The sequence below is a fragment of the Helianthus annuus genome, chromosome 16 (genome assembly GCF_002127325.2).
Source record: "Helianthus annuus cultivar XRQ/B chromosome 16, HanXRQr2.0-SUNRISE, whole genome shotgun sequence".
NCBI classification, from domain to species: Eukaryota; Viridiplantae; Streptophyta; class Magnoliopsida; order Asterales; family Asteraceae; genus Helianthus; species Helianthus annuus.
In genome coordinates this window covers 122407562-122428824 of record NC_035448.2, presented here as the reverse complement: position 1 = coordinate 122428824, position 21263 = coordinate 122407562, and the positions used below count along the sequence as shown (strand labels likewise).

General features: G+C 36.5%; 2 protein-coding genes and 1 long non-coding RNA gene across 5 annotated transcripts; 1 reads left to right on the top strand and 2 right to left on the bottom strand.

Moving 5' to 3' along the window:
• The first annotated feature begins 665 nt into the window (after positions 1–665).
• LOC110918093 (dynamin-related protein 3A) lies at positions 666–7520 on the top strand. The gene is made up of 20 exons (XM_022162471.2): positions 666–1228; positions 2551–2833; positions 2908–2936; positions 3020–3121; positions 3218–3286; positions 3370–3429; positions 3528–3641; positions 3731–3779; positions 3882–3991; positions 4088–4180; positions 4295–4387; positions 4471–4608; positions 4810–4923; positions 5009–5101; positions 5864–5915; positions 6061–6200; positions 6281–6427; positions 6585–6637; positions 6770–6869; positions 6954–7520. The coding sequence occupies exons 1-20, from the start codon at positions 839–841 to the stop codon at positions 7218–7220; spliced, it is 2496 nt and encodes an 831-aa protein (XP_022018163.1). The 5' UTR covers positions 666–838; the 3' UTR covers positions 7221–7520.
• A 567-nt stretch (positions 7521–8087) lies between these two features.
• Positions 8088–10815, bottom strand: LOC110915285 (GATA transcription factor 24). The gene is made up of 7 exons (XM_022159961.2): positions 10175–10815; positions 9680–9763; positions 9456–9589; positions 9241–9348; positions 8988–9093; positions 8428–8499; positions 8088–8355 (listed from the first exon to the last, which is right to left on the bottom strand). The coding sequence occupies exons 1-7, from the start codon at positions 10607–10609 to the stop codon at positions 8257–8259; spliced, it is 1038 nt and encodes a 345-aa protein (XP_022015653.1). The 5' UTR covers positions 10610–10815; the 3' UTR covers positions 8088–8256.
• A 5061-nt stretch (positions 10816–15876) lies between these two features.
• On the bottom strand, positions 15877–18950 carry LOC118488101. 3 transcript variants are annotated; one of them, XR_004883720.1, is made up of 6 exons: positions 18748–18950; positions 18208–18424; positions 18034–18108; positions 17588–17888; positions 16960–17072; positions 15877–15994 (listed from the first exon to the last, which is right to left on the bottom strand). It is a non-coding gene; the product is annotated as an uncharacterized LOC118488101 (long non-coding RNA). The 3 variants fall into 3 exon arrangements; XR_004883722.1 differs by lacking the exon at positions 16960–17072 and having other exon boundaries at positions 15880–15994; XR_004883721.1 differs by lacking the exon at positions 16960–17072 and having other exon boundaries at positions 15883–16083.
• Positions 18951–21263: the final 2313 nt, after the last annotated feature.

The window sequence follows — 21263 nt, the reverse complement described above, 5'->3', positions numbered from 1 at the left end:
GTTAAAATGACTTATTGACTTATTACTTTTTGAAAAGGAGTTTTTAAAAAAGTGTTTGGATTAGCTTATTGGGTGGGAAAAGCCAAAATTACTAAAAAGGACATTCTTCATATTGAAAAGTTGTTTGGTAGGGGGTAAAAAAGTTGTTTGATAGGGGGTAAAGTTGTAATTGTGTTGAAAAACTCTAAAAAGTCACAAATTTCTGACTTTTCAAAAATGATTTTCTCTCCCTACTGAGGGGGTGTTTGGCTTAGCTTTTCCAAACTCCTTATAACTTCTTGGAAAAGTTAATAGGTCACAATGGAGTGACTTATTGACTTTTCCCCTCACATACACTCCAAATCCCAAACATCATTTAACTTTTCAAAAAGTCAATAAGTTATAAGTTAGCTAAAATAAGCAATCCCAAACACCCCCTGAAAAGCTGTTTTGAAAAGGACTTTTCAATTAGCCAAACACAATTTTAAGTTACTGACTTTTTAAAAAGCTAATAAGTTGATTCAAAAAGCTTAGCTAAAGATGCCTAAGTTTAATACGCATTTGAAAGTGTTGATTTAATATTCCAAGCTCTGCCAATAATCATACCCTTTGTTGAAAGTGTTGATTTAATATTCCAAACTCTGCCAATAATCATACCCTTTGTATATCATTTCAAAATTCAAACCGAAAGATATTTGTGTAACAATATTCATACCCCCATTCTATTCTAGCTTGGGCGGCACGAAGAATCTCCTATACAAATCCCCACACAAAAACCACCTTCTCCCCACTCTCCTCCAACCGCTAGGGTTTCACTCTCACTTTCATTCACACACTCTGCAACCAGATCTCACCGTCAATGGCGGACGAACCATCGCAACAACCACCGCCACCGTCATCACCATCCTCCACCTCCACCTCCGCCGCCGCGCCGCTCGGCCACAACGTCATCCCGATCGTCAACAAGCTGCAGGACATTTTCGCTCAGCTCGGAACCTCCAAAACGATCGAACTCCCTCAGGTCGCCGTTGTCGGCAGCCAGAGCAGCGGTAAGTCCAGTGTACTCGAAGCTCTCGTCGGCCGTGACTTTCTGCCTAGAGGATCTGATATCTGCACTCGCCGGCCGCTTGTGCTGCAGCTTATTCAGACGAAGCGGAAGCCTGACGGAAGTGATGAGGAGTATGGAGAGTTTTTGCACGTGCCTGGAAGGAGGTTTTATGATTTTAATGAAATTCGGAAAGAGATTCAGGTAATTGTTATTAGTTTCTGTTGTTGTGATTGATTAATGTTTAGAATGATTTGGTAGATGCGTCATGTGAGTATATTTTTAGAATGATTGAATATTAGATCACACATGGTTTTTATGATCTCTTTAGGTTTAGGAATCTCGAACGGGTGAGAAGGCGTAGAAATGTGATGCCAAAACAGACTCTGGAAATTAATTGTCAATTCTAGTGGTATAGTTTTAAGCAAAATATGGATGTATAACCTTTTATTTTCAAGTAGTCTTTTGCAAAGCGGCTGGGGACAGTACCGTGTTAGTCTGCTTAATAGCATGCTTTTTTGTGTTAGTCTGTGTTACGGGATTGCGTAGAGTATCTGTATTATACATTACTGAAGTTGAACTATATCATTGCATAAATAATTTATTCAGGGATTGATGAGAGCAATGTTGGTATAGATTGTGTGAATCGATTTTGGCGTAAATATAGTTTACTCTTGACCAGATCACACCTTCTTATAGCTAAGAATCTAGCACTCTAGCAGGTGTGTTACTAGCTGCAAAATTTATTCATGGCACATTTACTTGTAACTTGAGTGGAAACGAAGGGCGAAGCAATGGTTTTTAATTGTTTGCTATCTTGAGATGTAGTACTGTACCTGTGGTTATGGATGCCTAGACTTGTAAAAATTGCCACTTAGACGAGTCAATTTCAAGTACAACACTTTATGTCAACATTTTTTTGGAACTTTTACATGCTGTCTGGAGTTGGCTGAGTTGCAGCTCAGAAACATGCTACAAGTCTTTATAGATCACCAGTTTGTAATCTAGACAGCTGCATAACTTTTCATGGTTATTACTTATTAGTGAATATAACAGGTATGAAATAGGATACGTTCATCAGCTGAATCCCTATGTGGATCAAATAAAATTTACTTAATTAAAAGGCTGCCAGCTTATATCCCTTAGAAGTATACAAACTGCCTTTCATATTCATAACCAAGATTCCTTTTTTTCTTGGTGAATTATGACTAGGCTTATTACTCATTTATTTAGATAATTACACATACAGTCAATGTGTTGAATTCTTTTTGTCAAGTGATCTTCTTTTACCTACCCACTCATCTATCCCCTTGTTAACCAGTTGTTTTCTTTGCTGCTTTTACTAGCTTTGACAACTCTATCTCCATCCTCTTTTTAAAAACAGAGGTCTCTTGTTTTCTTTGCTGCTTTTGCTAAACTGAGAAGCATCAGAAAGAAATATAAGAGATTATCTTTTCTCCCTCTTGCTATTTGATGTTGACATAAACCAGTTTCTCTCATGTCCACCTTTTTTTATTGTTTTATAGGATGTGACTGATGTGGAAGCAGGAGGAAACAAGGGTGTCTCTGACAAGCAGATCCGTTTAAAGATCTTTTCACCTAATGTACTTGACATCACCCTGGTGGATTTACCGGGTATAACAAAAGTTCCTGTCGGTGATCAGCCGTCCGACATTGAAGCTCGTATTAGGACAATGATAATGTCCTACATTAAGCTTCCTAGCTGTGTAATACTAGCTGTCACACCAGCAAATGCTGATCTTGCCAATTCCGACGCACTTCAGCTTGCTGGAAATGCAGATCCTGATGGTAGGCAGTATACAATATGCTTGTTGATCAAGTCTATCTCTTTAACACTGCTTCTTTTCTTTTTGTGTTGTCAGGTTACCGCACAATTGGTGTTATAACAAAGGTGTAATTTACATGTTTTTTTTATATCTCTTTCATTGTTTAGCATACTTCATTCTGACCTGTGTTATCCCTTCGGTGCTTTAGTTAGATATTATGGACAGAGGTACAAATGCTCGAAATTTTTTGCTTGGAAAAGTGATTCCTCTTCGACTTGGCTTTGTTGGTGTTGTAAATCGTAGCCAAGAGGTAATATTTATATCAAGGTTACTAAATGAAAAAGCTTGAAAGTGGTGTTTTTTGCTCTTCAAATCTCACAATGGTTGTCGCATTTTTCAAAAAAAGGACATTATGCTCAACCGAACCATTAAAGATGCACTAGTGGCTGAGGAGAAATTCTTTCGCAGTCATCCGGTACGACATCATTTTTCTCTTGCCTTTGACAACTGTATTTAACATCATTATCTGACTGGAATAACTTATTTTATAATGTGTAGGAGTATCATGACCTTGCAGATCGTTGTGGTGTGCCACAACTGGCCAAAAAATTAAACCAGGTAAGAACACGTTAGAGCATTTTGCTAGTGATAGCATCTTGATTGGTAATTTGTGAATATGTGCACCGACCATGTGTATGGCTCACTTTTTTTTGCAGATTGTGGTTCAACATATCAACACAGTGTTACCAGGGTTGAAGGCACGTATTAGCTCTCAATTAGTTTCAGTAGCAAAAGAGCATGCTAGTTATGGAGAGATTACAGAGTCAAAGGTCTATAATTTTCTGCATGTTAAACCTATATTCTGTTCATCTGGAATGAATATATTGCCTTCTGACATGTGCTTCTTAATGATCTGTAGGCTGGCATGGGAGCCCTTCTTCTAAACATACTTTCAAAGTATTCAGAAGGTGATGCATTTTTTTTCACATTTTTAGTTTATTTATTATTTTTATCAATACATACTTGTATGTGTTTTGGATTCTGGATCTCATGTTGGTTCCTTTAAACAGCATTCTCTTCAATGATTGAGGGGAAGAACGAAGAGATGTCAACATCTGAGTTATCTGGAGGAGCAAGGATACACTATATATTTCAGTCAATATTCGTCAAGAGTTTGGAGGTGCGCCTTCACTTGTGTATCTATAGATGTATCAATACAGTTCTTTTTGCATGATATTGATTTACTGTTGAAGCTGATACTGATTTACTGTTGAAGGAAGTGGATCCTTGTGAGGACTTGACGGATGATGACATCCGAACTGCCATACAAAATGCAACCGGCCCTAGATGTGCATTATTTGTGCCTGAAGTAGGTCTTACTCCATGTATTACTATATATATATATATGTATACCTCCAAAATATCTTCTTCGCTATTTGATTTATTTCTATAAAGTGCCTATGTTTTAATTTATAACCTGCAGGTTCCTTTTGAAGTTCTAATTAGAAGACAAATTGCTCGTTTGCTAGATCCAAGCCTTCAGTGTGCAAGATTTATATATGACGAATTGATAAAGGTAAAGGTTCTACACTTCTACAATCTATCTGTTTCATAGTGACATGGTGTAACGGGATGATAATTGATTTGTTTCCATTTTAGATGAGCCATCGCTGTATGGTCAATGAGTTACAGAGGTTTCCTGTTCTCAGGAAGAGGATTGATGATGTTCTTGGGAATTTCTTACGGGATGGTCTCCAACCTTCAGAGACTATGATTGGGCACATTGTTGAAATGGAGGTATAGTACACCTATTACTAGGGCTGTAAACGAACCAAACGTTCAGCAAACAGTTCGGCCTTAATGAACGAACACGAACAAGGTCTTGTTCGTGTTCGTTCGGTTCGTTTACAGCTCTACCTATTACAAAGGTGTAAAATCACCCTTTGCTCCAAGGGTCATCGTTTGTTTTGATGGTTACTTTTATATAATATATTGCAGATGGACTACATAAACACCTCGCACCCAAATTTTGTTGGTGGGAGTAAAGCGGTTGAGATAGCGTTGCAGCAAGTCAAATCCTCTAAGATTGCATCAACAATACCGAAGCAAAAGGTATGCATATAATCTGCTTTCAGTTGCAAACTCTGTAGTATCATTGTATAACATCTTTCCTTACATTCTTTTGATTAATTGGTAGGATGGAGCGGAGTCTGACAAAGTTCCACAATCTGAAAAAGGTATCAAGTCACGTGCAATGCTTGCCCGACCTAATGGAATTGTCACAGAGCAGGTTCTTTCTATTTAGCGTTTATTTGATTGGCATATGCAATGTTCACAAGTTTTAATGCATGCGGTAATGCGGTAAATAATTGGATATCGCGGTGGGATATCGGTAATATCATGCAGAATATATATATAGTGAAAGTGTAAAATACAATATTGCTTAACGTACGAGCGTACGCTGTGAAATTACGCACGTTGTAAAATTTAAAACTCTAATCACGCATGTTGAAAAACCATAATCACACATGTTATACTTATGTAATGAAGCATGTTATAATTATGTAATGAAGCATGTTATGGTTTTCAACATGCTTGATTATGCCTTTTCAACATGCGTGATTAGGGTTTTGAGTTTTACAACGTGCGTAATTTCACAGCGTATGCTCGTACGTTAAGGAATATTGTATGTTAACCGGCCTCTATATATATACACATATATTACAATTTAACACTAACCATTCAGTCAGTATACTCTCCTACCATTAACAATAACAATTCAACACTAACCATTCAGTCAGTATACTCTCCTACCATTAACAAATTAACCTTTTGCAACTTGCAAGACACTACAATTCTAGCAAGTAGAAACTGATTAAACTTTTAATGATATTTGACGCCGATATACTACATGGGGACCGATAACCGACATATTGGTGATATATCACCGATATATAATCAATGTCAACTGCATTGGGTATAATATCGTTTTTTAGATGAGGGGTGATTTTTGGTATTTGTGTTAATTTTTTTGGTTATTTCGTTTTTACAGCATAGTCAACCAGGGACTCGGGCTGTTGGTGAGGTTGAGAAGCCGATTACCGGTAAGCGTTTTCTTTAAAACCTATGGATCATGTCAAAAGCAGAATTGATCTTGTAGCAGCACATCTACTTTGTTATTTATTTTGAGTTTGTTTTATGAAATGATTGCTCGATAGTTATGATCTTTTGATGGTTGTGTTTTTCCAGGAAGCACGAGTTGGGGAATCTCATCTATTTTTGGTGTTTCTGATGGTCGTAATTCTGTCAAAGAAAATCCTGCAAACAAGCTATTTAGTGAACCCATTCAGGCTATGGATCATGCATTTTCTATGATCCATTTAAGGGAGGTATTTAATTAGAATTTCCATCAGCTTCAGAGATTATAAACTTTAACAATCAGACTAAATCTGTTAAAATTTCAAAACAGCCCCCTGCAGTTTTGAGGCCCTCAGATGCTCATTCGGATCAGGAGTCTATTGAGATTCATGTTACGAAACTGCTGTTAAGATCATATTATGACATCGTTAGAAAGAACATTGAGGACGCCGTGCCCAAGGCAATTATGCACTTTCTGGTAATGATCATGATAGTTTAATTGTAAATTTTTTCCATTTACGAAATCCAGAAGATAGATTTTGTGTTCATGGTTAAATATATCCTACAATACTATATCATTTTTGCGTTATACACGCAATCTGTCTAACAGTACATTTCTTTTGTTCCATTATCAGGTTAACCATACGAAAAGAGAGTTGCACAATGTCTTCATCAAGAAGTTGTACAGGTAAGAAAGAAGAGTCATATATCTATCTGCTTGTGGTTAGATACACCATCAACAACGAACCATTTTGCTGTCATTTCGATATTGGTTTGCTTCAGTATCTAACGCTTGTGTTTGTCACCTGATATGAAACAGAGATGATATGTTTGAGCAAATGTTACAAGAACCCGAAGAAGTTGCTAGAAAGAGAAAACATACTCGGGATAGGCTACGTGCTCTTCAACAAGCTTTTCGGGTAAGTTTTGTTGTAGAGGCGGCAATTTAAATTATTTATGTATGGACTGTTTCGTTAATATTGATTTCTTTGTTTTTGTTAAAGACATTGGATGAACTACCACTGGAAGCAGAAACTGTGGAGAGGGGTTACGGCTTGACAAATAATGACACAACGGGTTTGCCAAAGATGCACGGGCTTCCCACATCATCGTTATATACTTCAAGCAGCGGTTCATCTGATTCTACAAAGAACCAGAGATCGCGTAAGTCTAGTTATTCAGGAGAGTTGCAGTCCCCATTTTATGGGAATGTGGAATCCAATGGGAATGGCCGCAACTCATCTCTTGGTCTTTATCCTACAATTGATTAGCTAGTTTGCATAAAGAAAGAAGCAGATTTACACAATTCGTTTGGTTACGCATTACTCGTGGTACCACCCTCAACCGCAACAATATTTACGTGAGGGTCTTTTTTTGTCTTTTTACGTTGTCCATGTCTTTGGCAATTATCGTTTCGTTATAACATATAGATTACATGAGTGCATTGTTTTGGAGAGTTCAATTAGCCATTAGCCATTTGGCAAAATATGAGTTTGCAATTAACAGGAACTACAAATATTTATTGAATGTTTAAATGAATCAAATAAAACACAGATATGTTTGTATATGAACATATATTTTTTTGTCCATTAAGAAAATGAACTTGCTTTTGTTTATTTGTCTGTTTAATGTTAATAATTTCTAAACATACAATGATACATAAACCAACTTTTACAGTGTAGAAGTAAGTTGACAGTTGATAATTTGATACGTTTTATGCTTGTCATTTAGTGAATACGTAGACGAAACTAAACAAAACAACACTGTTGTGGTTTAATGTCGCATGCTCACAACACTCGGCTTTAATTCATTGATATTACCCAAAATTTTAATAAGAGTTGACTGTCATTTTCGTCCATGTGGTTTGTTCACATTTGCCATTTCAGTCCAATTTTTATAAATGCACCAATTTGCTCCCTAACATACTGAAAACGTGTCATTTCAGTATTTTGAATTGATAATAATACCCTTCATTTAACCTGTCTGACTTAACTGAGTTTTAATTTTTGAACTGAAGTGACACGTTTCCATTCTGGTGCATGTTTGAAAATTAGACTGAAATGGCAAAAGTGAACAAACCACATTGACGAAAATGACAGTTAACTTTTTTAACAAGCACATAGGATGAAGATAACCACTTCATGAGAACAATCTCATAAAAAAGATGTAAATTAAATAGCAAATCTCTAAAAATGGTGCAACAATCTCATCATGAGAACCAATATCTACAGTCATTGTAACAACTACTGTGAATGCAACATCTCTTATTTTACACCTTGTGCAAGCAACAAAACTAGAAGCTCCTCCTCACCTACTTTCAGGTGCCACAGCTGAGGTGTCTACCTCATTAAAGACCACCATAGTATTCGCATTCACAGCATTTGTGTCATTCGCTTCTCCATCACTCTGTAAAGAAGCCGTCAAAATTTTATCAATGATATTATGGTAATTTCAAATTTAGAAAATAAACACGTGTACCTGCTCAATAGTCTTTCCTGTAAGGTCTGGAGCCCCCGGTGCTGAAACTTTGTTAAGGTCTCGTAAAACTCCCTACACAAACAATCTCCCATCAATCCAATTGGTACAAATCACGTACCCAACATTCTATTTCTCGCAAATCAGTTACAAAAATCAAGTTGATTTCCATTTCGATATGATTAACATCTTTGCTCCAACATCAGAAGGTGGGTTATAGTCTTATAGAAACGTGCTAATAGCATACAGTTACATTAGGCTTTCATGCCTTTATGTTGTATAAACTTGTACATATAACGGGGTACTCACCTAATTATCTAAACAACTAGAAACAAATATTCACAATTTATTTGTCATCATTATCTCCAACTCTTCAAATAACCAGTTGTTCCAAACCCTTAATATTTATTACATCTAATTATTAAATAACCCTAATCACATAAAAAACACACATCCAAACACCGCCTAGAAACCAATGTTCAAACTACTTTGAGTATGTTGGATCCCAAAGTCCACAACAAAGAGATGACAACGGAAAGATAATGAGTGAGCCGGATACGAACCTTGTTGGCCCATTTGAGTCCACATGCATTACACAACGTCCTTGGGCCAGAAGGCCCACGACGCATCATTGGAGTGGACTTTGAGCTGATTCCACAGTGTCTGCATCTGCAAAAAGTAAAAGACAAGCAATTTATGTGAAAGATTGGCCAAAAAAGATGCAACTGACGGTAATATGATTCAAAAGATAAGAAATACGCTAATAAAATGTACACAAAAAGATCCAAAAACAGTAATGCGAAGAAGGCTACTGACATTGTTTCTTCATCCTGGCCCGTACCACCGTTCCAATCTGATGTAGCTGAACCAGCTTCATCAGAGACTGCCTTAGATGATGTAAACTGACCCTTTTTACGCTGCATTCTGGTAGCATAGATACATAAATCCAAGTAAAAAAAGTTAAAAAAGCAACTTTATTATGAGCAAAGAAGCATGTAAATAATCTTACAAATTCAAGTAGCTCTAAATACCTTAAGGCAACTTCCTTGCGTACAGTATAACGAATTTTCTTATCGAAACATCTTTCCTTTCTCTTCTCCCTGAACCGACTCAACGAAGCAGCCCTTTGTGGTTGACTCGACCTTGCAGGAAATTCAGTCAAAGCCTAGACATTTTCACAAATAACCCAATAAAACTAAAATGATCAAGAATGTCTAAAGTCAAAATTCGCACGAACAATTTGAGGTACTCATACCCTTTGACTTTGAGGTGGGACCCCTAAAGTAGGGGCACCAGTTGGCACTTCATACCCACCCAAGAGCAACAACACAGCTTGCACCTGCACAACATTTATAAATTAGCAACAGATCAATAGTTACATCAATAATACATGCATTCTAACTCAATCCATTTAAAACACACAAAATGGATTTTAATGATCCGTACTAATAATTTGACCAATGACACTACTAACTTTCACTTTTGTTGTCAAGGGCAATCCGAGTTGAATAACCGTCATAGATTTCCACTTGATTTCGCTCACAATGATAATTACGAGCTACTAAAGTTAAAGTTAGGAGTGCCACCAATCAAATAGTCAGCACAAATTATTATTATTATTATAACTATGTACCATCACGTCATAGTTTGGATTATTAAAATTCAATTTGTCTTAAATCTACACATGCATAAATAACTCAACAACTAACACATAATAACCCTAACACCACAAAAAACACAACTTATAAACCTTTTCGGGCGAAACGGCATCAAACACATAAACCTCCCCTTGAAACGACAGCGTAAGCTGATCGGCACCTCCACCGCCTCCTCCACCACTGACCGGCTGAATATCAGTCTCCGGCACATACAACCCATGCGGCTGAACAACACCAACACTCATATCCTCCATACCACCACCACCACCACCACCACCAGCACTCTGCAACTCATGCTGCTGCAACTGATGCTGATTAATATTAATATTATGATTATGCTGTTCGTAACGCATCTGGCTAGGGTTATCAATCGACTCCTCTTCTCCACCTGCAACATCATCATCTTCCTGCACAATCACATCTTCAACCATTTGTTGATGATGATGATGATGGTGATGGTGTAGATTAACGGAATCGTACATGGATTGATGCAGATGGTGCTGATTGTTCGTATTAGGTTCTGACATTGTGTAAAAGCATCAATTGAGGTAAAAATTGGAAGGATTTTAAGGTCGATTCATGGCGGACTGAAGGAATTGAAGCGATGGATTGAATGGAGTTAGGGTTTGAGAAAGGGGGAAAAGTGAGGTTTTTGGAGCCCTAATTGAAGATGAGGATTATTTCAGAACGTTCAATTTGATGCTTTTGTGTTATAGATATGCTTTGTGGGTTGTACTATGTGCATGTCTTGTTGTAAGTGGGTTTTGGTATTGGAACTTTGGAAGTGCATTGAATATTGAGTGGCAAAAACAATTTTATATTTCTAGATAAATGTGTATATATGAAACTTAATAATACAAAAAAGAGTTAAAATGTCTAGTTAGTCTTCGTGCTTTTTCATTTTTGCATATTTGATCCTAAGACTTCAATAATTACAGAGTCGATCTTGGTGTTTGTAATTTTTAAACTTGGATGGTTCTTATCACTAATCTTTGTTAAATTTCTTAGTTAAGTATATGTAAAATTAAATTACTATATTACCCTTGAACCATTAAAAAAATATACAGGAGAGGGTCCCACTACTTATCTTCTTCATCACTCATCTCTCTCCCTTTCAAAAACTCAGCCACCACAACCTCCTCCTTCATAACCTGCAACCACCACCTCTTTCGCCATCTCAAATCTCCAATCAAATTGCAGCTATGTAACTTAACTTAGTATAATCAGAATATTACACTCAGACACCCATTGTCACACCCCAACCGATGGCGAAATCATCGGGGCATAGCACTGAGCGAAACAGATTGTCCAGAAATTTCCATAACAATTGTCCCATACCATGCCTCAAAAGGTAAACAAATTATTACAGACAAAATCTAGGCAAATAGTTCTATTACGACAACTCAGATTTTCAAATAGCCCAATTGTTTATCTGCTTCTAGAGACTCCTGATTACATTAGTACAGACAACTATTTGTTGGCCTCTAGAAACTTATTATAGCCTCGCTTTCCTAGCAGATAAGCATCCTAAATACCTGTCACATACGTTAAAATAAAAGTCAATACACATAGTGTAAAGGTGAGCATACAAGTTTGATAATAGCATATAGAGTTCAAAATAGTTTACGCATAACCAGCATGTATACAGAGGAAAACGAAGCATGTTAATTATCGACATGGATCTATCGATACCAATGACTGCGGGTTGACTGCCCAAGGCAGTTCGTAATACATGATCACCACCGTAATACATGCAAATAATTGTCCTTAACAACCCTCGTGTGAACGGGTGCTGAGTCCAAACTATAGTACTATCGTCGTTAAGGCAGGTAGACAACATTCCATGTGTAAACATAACAACAAACATTCATTAAGTCACGTAATACATGCGGTAACGGTTAGCGTTTAAAGAATTGCGTAGTGTGTTCGATTGTGATTTTGTATAAGTAACGTATGTAACACCCAAGAGTGCATAAAGCAAAAAGGGATCGAGTATACTCACAGCGGTTGATGGATTGAAGGGAGCGCTTGAGAGTAAGGTTAGCCTGAATAGTTCGATAGCATAACGATAAGTGGCGCGTAAAACGAAAGCAAGTGTTGATGGGTCGAATGGCAGTTCGGTCGGATGGTAATCCGGTTGGACGGCCAGTCGTGCGGATGATAATCCGTTCGGACGGTTATCCGGTCGGACGGTAGTCCGGTCGGATGACTATTCGAGTGGATTGTTTCTTTCTATGAGAAGGATGTGTTTGTGTATGATGGTTTGACTTTTGAAGTTTTTGTTGTAGCATTTGGAAACATTGAAGTACCTTTACCCTTCAGGTCGGTCGATCAGACAGTTGTCCGATCGGACAGCAATCTGATAGGTTGACACTTCAGCGAGAACAAGCTCACCGCAAGTGGTCACTCGATTGGACAGCAGTCCGGTCGGGTGGCATCACTAGTGCATTGAACATGTTGAAAATCGATTAAGTGTTACAGTCAAGTATCTCATGATCCGAAGAGTAATCCGGTCGGATGGTAGTCCGATCGGATAACAATTCGTTCAATACTCAACTGTAAATATGGTTGATTAAGTGTGGGACCCAAAGTGTCGGTCGTTCGGACGGCCGGTCGCTCGGATGGCTGTCCGGTCAGACAGTAGTCTGGTCGGACAGCACTCCGTGCTGGTCGTTCCGTTCGTCTTTCACTTGGTCGTTTTGATTGTTTGTAGTTTTGTCGAGACACTTTGACAGCGTGTCAACCAACAGAACCCCGTCTTGACCCTGGTAACCTGACCGAACAGGAATCACCCAATGTTCAATCAGTTAACCGGTTCAAGTCGGTCGTTCTTGATTAACCCGAAGTTGGTGGCCTCGTGGATAGGATCCAGATCTTGAGCCAACACATTACTAAGAACGAGTGGAGGTTAGAACGAGATCCGATTCTATCAGTTTGAGTGCGTTGAGTGTAAAAGAGTTGAAAGAAAGTTGGAAAAACCTTCCTTCAATCCCTTTTACCTTGAATATGTTGAGATCTATGAAAGATCTTTGTTAATTTATGTGGAAATCGGTTAGATTCAAGTTGTTCTTGAAGGATTGAAGCCAAAACATGAAGTTCTTCAAGAACACATGATGAACTCATCCTAGAATCCTTGAATCTTGGTGATTTCATGGTTAAAAGTGAAGATTTAAAAGATAGAAAGGTGTAGGAGTGCGTGTAGATCAAGAAAGTACAAGATTTAGGAAGAGATCTTACCGGAATCAAGAGAAATCTGAGAAAAGGTGAGGAACACGAGTTGCTCGGACAGAGGATTTCCAAAAGTAGAAAGTATGAAAGTGACTTGGGTATTTATAGGATTCCAAAAGAGGAAAGGGTGTGTCAGTCGGATAACACCACACCCGGATGACAGGTCAGTCGGATGGCACACCGTCCGGATGGCAGCCCGGTCGGATGGCAATCCGGCCGGCTGGCATCTGGTTCAAGTGCGCAGCGCGACGATTTTTGATATTTCGATTTCGATTGCGACCGATGCGAATGCGATAGCGTTTCCTATTCAAATTACTTTTAATCCCAACTATTCATCTCGCACTATCTCTTCTCCACTAATTATCATACTATATCAACATACAATCAGCCTTATTTCATATTCGATTTGCGATTGCGATTTGATTGTGATGAGTTCGATTGCGTTTCGATTGATTACCACACATAACATAAATAAACACGCACAAGTAACACATAAGTCACACACACACGTATAATAAACACCAAATTACGTAATTCGAGTTGCGAGCGAGATGCTGATTAGATCAGTTCGTTTAGCGTTTAGTTAGCTTTATCGCATTGTTACTTCCTATAGTTCACAGCCGTAAAGCGGTTTATAGCGATAAACATGCGATTTCTGCGATTGTAATTAATTACTCCACATAATACAACTAACGTAAAACATAAAATAGACTAACTACAGTCAAAGGAGTCAAAACAGGGATTGAGCAAGGAGAGCCAGATTGCAATTAGCAATCTTTTCTTCCTTTGACTTCAATCTTGACTTTGACTTTGACTTTTGAAACACTGGGGTGTTACACCCATAAACTACTCTCTCATTGCAAAAGTTTAATTGGGCATGTCGTTGGATAAAGATGGTTTAATATTGACCAAATTCCAAATGACCAAAAAAACCCATAATAAATTAAGAAAAACACCCTGTGAATCTTAATATAAGTTAAAAATATGATTTCTGGTAATGGGCAAAAAGGTAAATATGGATCAAAATTTTTCCCATAAAGGAATGTTGCAAATTTTCGGACAACACAAATTGAAAACAGAGTAAGCAGTTTCTAGGATTTGGGTGGGGGGTGTCTTTTATATGATACTAGGTTAATGCCCGCGTAATACGCGGGCTTCAACCCAAACCATATTATTTACTTTGAAATGAAATATTCTGTACAAATACATACATTGGAATAAAAATACAGAAAACTATTCAAATGCCGGAATATTTCGTTTTTTTAACGGCAACTCACTATTTATATATATAAATAGAACCAGCAAGGGGCTGAAAACATAAAACAACTACAAAGAAACAGAAAGGAAACAGAAAACAAAAGCACAACCATTACAAAATTTCCGAAACACTAAACTCGGCCCACTTATCCCAGTCCAGCTTTGGTAACTTCATTCGATGAGAAATCCAAAGGAAAACGTCTTCTTTTATGAGATCGACAGTTCCCCGGGTTGGAACAAACTGCCCCTCAAAAACTTTAAGATTCCTTGCATTCCAGGTTTGCCACATCGTAGCCAGAATAACCATGTAGACGACTCTCTTCCATCTAGCCGACCCTATGTTGCCAGTCAAAGCTTTCACCACTTCCTTTAAACTGCACATATTAGTCAGATGGGGTATGCACATCCAAACCGCAATTTGCCACCATATACTTCGGGCCCAAATACAATTAACAAAAACGTGATTCGCATCTTCTGTACCGTAACTCCATCTATCACAACAATTACCTGCATATCATATAATCATCCGTACATTATTATTGTTCAATAAATGTTTAACACAAACATATAATATCTACTAGCATTAAAGACCATGTAGATCATCATTTTTGTTCTAGGCCTTTCCAAACTTAGGCTTCACGTCTAAGGGTCGCCAGATAGATACCTTCTGGACCAAATATTAAAGCACCAAACAAAAATTTAGAATGAAAAGGTAACATAAAGCATTGATGAAGCATGTCGGAACTAAATCACAACATACCACAAGGCATTTTGGTTTGCGCCTTAGGTCGCCTCGCGCCTAGGCACACCTAAGGTGCGATTTTTTAAACCAAGCTCTTAAGTTGATGGAACAAAAGGGTGGAAGGAAGTAAGTGCCTAAATTGTATGTCACACAAATATATCTAAAATAAAAAGTCATTCGCCAATTGCAAGCATTATAAAGGCCTAAACATTGCCTGTAGCATATATGAAGCATGTGGATGGGAGATTTGTGGAAATAGTGCAAATGACATATTAACAGAAAGAAGGAAAGAAAATAAGCACGTGACCCTTCTCCTACCAATTAAGCCAAGTAATTTGATCTGTTGTGAATATGAGAAAAGAATATTTGTGACACGCATTGGTAGTTAGCACACATATACCTCAAGTTATGCTACGTTTAAGACTAAATGTTATGTAATTATTTAAATTTAACTAACCATTAAAGAACTATCTACCTCTCTTATTCTCAAACTTAAGGAGTCCTTTTACTACAAATAAAAGATAACTAAAAGTTACATAAAATAAAAATATAATGACTTGAATTGACTTGCCTTGCCTTGCCTTGAGAACTGAAGTCTGTATAGCTTTGGATCGATGACAGTGAAAACAACTAACCAACCACTCCTTGTGTCCCTAAGATCCTTCTTGATTAAGCCTTTTCACACCTTGAAATAGCAAGTGAATGTTCAGTTATCAAAAGCTCCAATTCGACAAAACGGAGATAAATCATCGGCAAAACACGGTCATTTCCGTACTGCATAGAATACAATCGATAAAAACTTGCAACATTCAATCATTTAACCAAAATTTAACCTAATTTAAACATTCAACAGCTACAAACTCTCTTAATCCCAAAACAAATAATCCAATTGTAACAAAGCTCTTAATCTCAAAACAAATAATCTAATTGTGATCGACGACAATAATGGGTTTCCGCCGCCAGTGACTAAGTGAAACTTGTTACAAATTCATATGTGACAAAGAACTATTTAAAGAAAAAGAGATTATGCTATATGGCTGCACAATAAGAGATTGCATACCAGCAAAGGCTCAGAAATGCAAACGCTTAAAGAAAGAGAGATTATAATCTATGGTCGCACACGTAGAGGTTACCTTATCAATGATGATGAGGCTCAGATACAACAAAACAGTAAGTGGTTGCCAATCACATGGCTGTCTTGGCTTGTTATCCAATTTTAAAGTTATAATCACAACCTCAAAATAACGACCATACTAACTAAAACACTTGATGCCATACCAAGATACATAAGACTAAAGTGTATTTACCATGGCTGCATACTCAATTATATACGGCTCAGATAAATTGACAATTAAGAAAAGCGTTGTGGTCGAACATCATGTCCTTCACCATAGTGGAAATAACACATACATAAGAAATATGAGAAGCAGACCCATAAAGAAAAAGATACACGTGGAAGATCCATAAAGCAAATGGAGAATAAGGTGTAAACTACAAACAAACGTGATAAGTGACAACATCAAGAGCTTGTACTTAGCGCTTCATGAGAGGTACTAACACTATAGTGCTCTTTCACTCACAAAAAGAATTTGCTAAAGAATAGATAAGATAACAAATAAGAGACTCGGAAATTCACAAGAGTTTACTCACATGACCATCCTGACTACCAGCAGTTGCCTTATGACAACATACTAAATCACATCATGACGGTCAAAAAATCCAAAATATTTTGTAAAATCATTGGTTGCCAAGTGACCTGACCACTGCGATATAAGAAGTTTCTTATGTATTAAACAATTGGTACCAAAAAATATAAGTATACTGTAATAATGATATGTGGAAAAGGAAAAATCATTTGCATTTGTATCAAAACCACTATATATGAGCACATAAGGCCACTGATCTCAATCAGCTTGGTTATGATACTAAATGCCAAATTTATCAAAGATATCATATAAGATGCAATAAAACCAGTCCAAGCTGCTTGAGTATTATATACATAATAATCACATTATCAAGTGTCAATAAAGTTATAGAACCAAGTGATGAAGTTAAAGAAACAAAATTAAACTTTTAGGGCAGATGCAAGGTCACAGTAATATCTTGTTTTTTTTGCAACAAAAAATAAAGAACCGGGTTTTCCTTCTCTTTTCACTGCACTCCAAAAAAACCACCATAAATAAGACTTATTACCTGGTGAAACATATATTAACAACCAATACTAACTAATATGAACCAAAAGAGATCAGGAACATATTGAAGTGGAACTGCTACTTACAACTTTCAAGTAAAAAGTCTTCTCTGGCCGAAAACCCAAATCACCCCTGAACTAAAACCACTGAACAAAAAATTAAACCCAGACAACAAAATTACGAAAAAAAAATCCGAATATGAACCAATGTAAGGAAAATCAACAATAGTTAAAAAGAAAAAACCTTTGCTAATCAGCTGCCATGCAACCTTTCGTCTTCCACGGCAGCGAAATTCGGTACCGGGATACAAACCTCAGTCGTAGGAACATAAGCATAAGAAGAAAAAAAGCAGCCTTTCTTCCGCAAAAGCATAATATTGTGTGATACCTATAAGAGTAAGGTCATCCATCAGATTAACATAATATGGTTTCTTCAGCTATATGTCTTTCAAAGGGGATCGTATGAAAAAAGGAGGAATAAGAAACAACGAATGCAAAAAAATCAAAATAATTAAAGAAGAAACAAACTTAACCTCAATTGACATCTTCAAGGGCTAATTCCCAGAAAGGGCTCATCAACATATTCACGTTTGTGTATTCACTCCAACCTACACATAACCAACAATTATCAAACCAGCAATTATCAAACCAAGATATTATGTCATATGTAAGATACCAAAGAAGCTGAAATATAGATTACATATTACCTGGCCAGTCTTAAATGAGTCCAAAACATAAATGAAAAAACCACGATCCATAAGTGTTCAACAATTAAAATAATAATAAAATGAGAACACAACAACTCAAAACAAAAATACACATGACAGATTTCTTTAAATATTCAATACATATTCAGTTTTATCATCACCTGTTAAAAAAATCTTTATTTAACCAGCGGGGAGTGAATATTTTTGCTAATTCGACCTGATTATACACACACAACAAACCCAAAACTGCTAATAACAATCAACAAATCACAATACCGGAACAAAGAAATTAAAACCCTAATACACAAAACATATATCCGTACAACATCAAAATCGACTATTACAGACCCTAAAAAAGAAACTGTACACCACAATAACATCAATCGCGTACGATAATCTAATAAACAAAGAATCTTTCAAAACCATTGAATCTGAAACATCATATAAAAGAAAACGAAATCGTATGTAAAAGATGGGGATATCGGAATCACGAATCAATACCGTCGATGAAGACTATTATCTAATGAAGATTGATTATACCTCTTCACTAAATCGCCGATTTGATCTCAAAGATTTGATTTCCTGCAAAAAAGCCCTATCTATAATCGATCATGAAATACTGAAATTAGAGAGTACCATAGATGATTTGTCTTCAAATCCGTTGATTCTTGATCAAATGTATTCGCTCTTGTTTCGTTGCCGTGTTCGCCAGAGAAGAGAAGAGAGAGAGTTCGAATTAGGGTTATGAGAGATGAGAGAGAGTATAACGTAAATGAGAAGCCAGATTCAATCCTCAACTATGAGATATGCCAAGTGTATGATGACATGGCTGCTTATTTGGCATCAACCATAGGGTGACAAGTGTCCCCTAATGGTTTCATTTATTATAGATATAGATTATTCATCCATGTTTCTTTACACCATCAGACAATAATTTTAATTATAAAAACAAATGTCTAATCCACTTGCTTCTCCTACACTCCACACTAAGAACTAGAAGTGCATATAACAGTTGAAGAAAAGAATGATAGAAGCCACACTAAGAACTAGAAGTTCCTCTATGTTTCTAACTAGGGCTGTAAACGAACCGAATGAACACGAACAAGGCCATGTTCGTGTTCGTTCGTTAAGGAAATTAACATGTTCACGAACGCATACCGAACATAAGTTTATGTTCATGTCGTTCGTTAAGGAAATTCAGTTGTTCACGAACAGTTCGTGAACACTGGTCTCGAACACAAACGAACGCAAGCGAACACAAAGAAATAAAAAAGAACGCAAACGAACATTTAACTTGAAAATAAAAAAATAAAAATATTGTTATCCTTAAATATTGGATATAAGTAGTTAAATACAACCATCAAATCATAAATCAAAACACAAGAAGTCTAATAAAAAAGAACGCAAACGAACATTTAACTAAATTTGTAAGACCTTAAACCATTTTAAACAAAAAGTACGCAGCGGAAATACGAACCATAAAATTTCTTTCTTTATAAACATTTTAACATACTGGAAACATTTAGGATAATCTTTTTTTACAAAATTGCGTCCATCATTCTTACTTAAAAGATAAAGCATAATCTACATTTATAAACTATATGACCTCACTCCCGTACAATCCACGTTCATTGGCTCGATCTCAACCGCTTAGAGTCCATAATGATGATAATTCCGTGCAACCTGCAATCACCACATACATCCGAATCATTAATATTTGGTGACGTAATACATGATATAAACATACGTAATTAAATGACCACGCCACATTCTTTCTACTTATGTTAATCCTTTCGATTATCTTTCCGAGTACAATCTTGCATCCCAATGACAAATCTTCATAAAGTCAACAATAGTATACCTGCACTTTCATTTCATTCTCAAGGCACATGATTAGTAACATTAATACTCAAACATATTGAAGCCATGTATACATATATACAAGCCCTATTCTTTCGTGTACAATAAATCCCACTTCATACAAACGTACGTACGTACATACACACATACACACATACACACATACACACATACACACATACACACATACACACATACACATACACACATACACACATACACACATACACACATACACACATACACACATACACACATACACACATACACACATACATACATACACACATACATACATACACACATACATACATACATACATACATACATAACATACATACATACATACATACATAACATACATACATACATACATACATACATACATACATACATACATACATACATACATACATACATACATACATACATACATACATACATACATACATACATACATACATACATACATACATACATACATACATACATACATACATACATACATACATACATACATACATACATACATACATACATACATACATACATACATACATACATACATACATACATACATACATACATACATACATACATACATACATACATACATACATACATACATACATACATACATACATACATACACACACACACACACACACACACACACACACACACACACACACACACACACACACACACACACACACACACACACACACACACACACACACACACATACATACATACATACATACATACATACATACATACATACATACATACATACATACATACATACATACATACATACATACATACATACATACATACATACATACATACATACATACATACATACATACATACATACATACATACATACATACATACATACATACATACATACATACATACATACATACATGCATACCTCCATATCCAAGCTCTTACATACCACTTACATTCCTATATAATTATACTAACAAATCTTAGTCACAAACATCCATATATATTAGTCTCATACATACAAACCTATGGGCATGCTCATTTCTATTCATGCTTAACTATGGATTCCATCACTAACATGTAGGTAAATCCATACACATACATGCTTACAGACTTATTTCGTTCCCACACCTACTTACATACACGCTCCCTTCTTAATCGCACTTCATAAGCACCCTTTA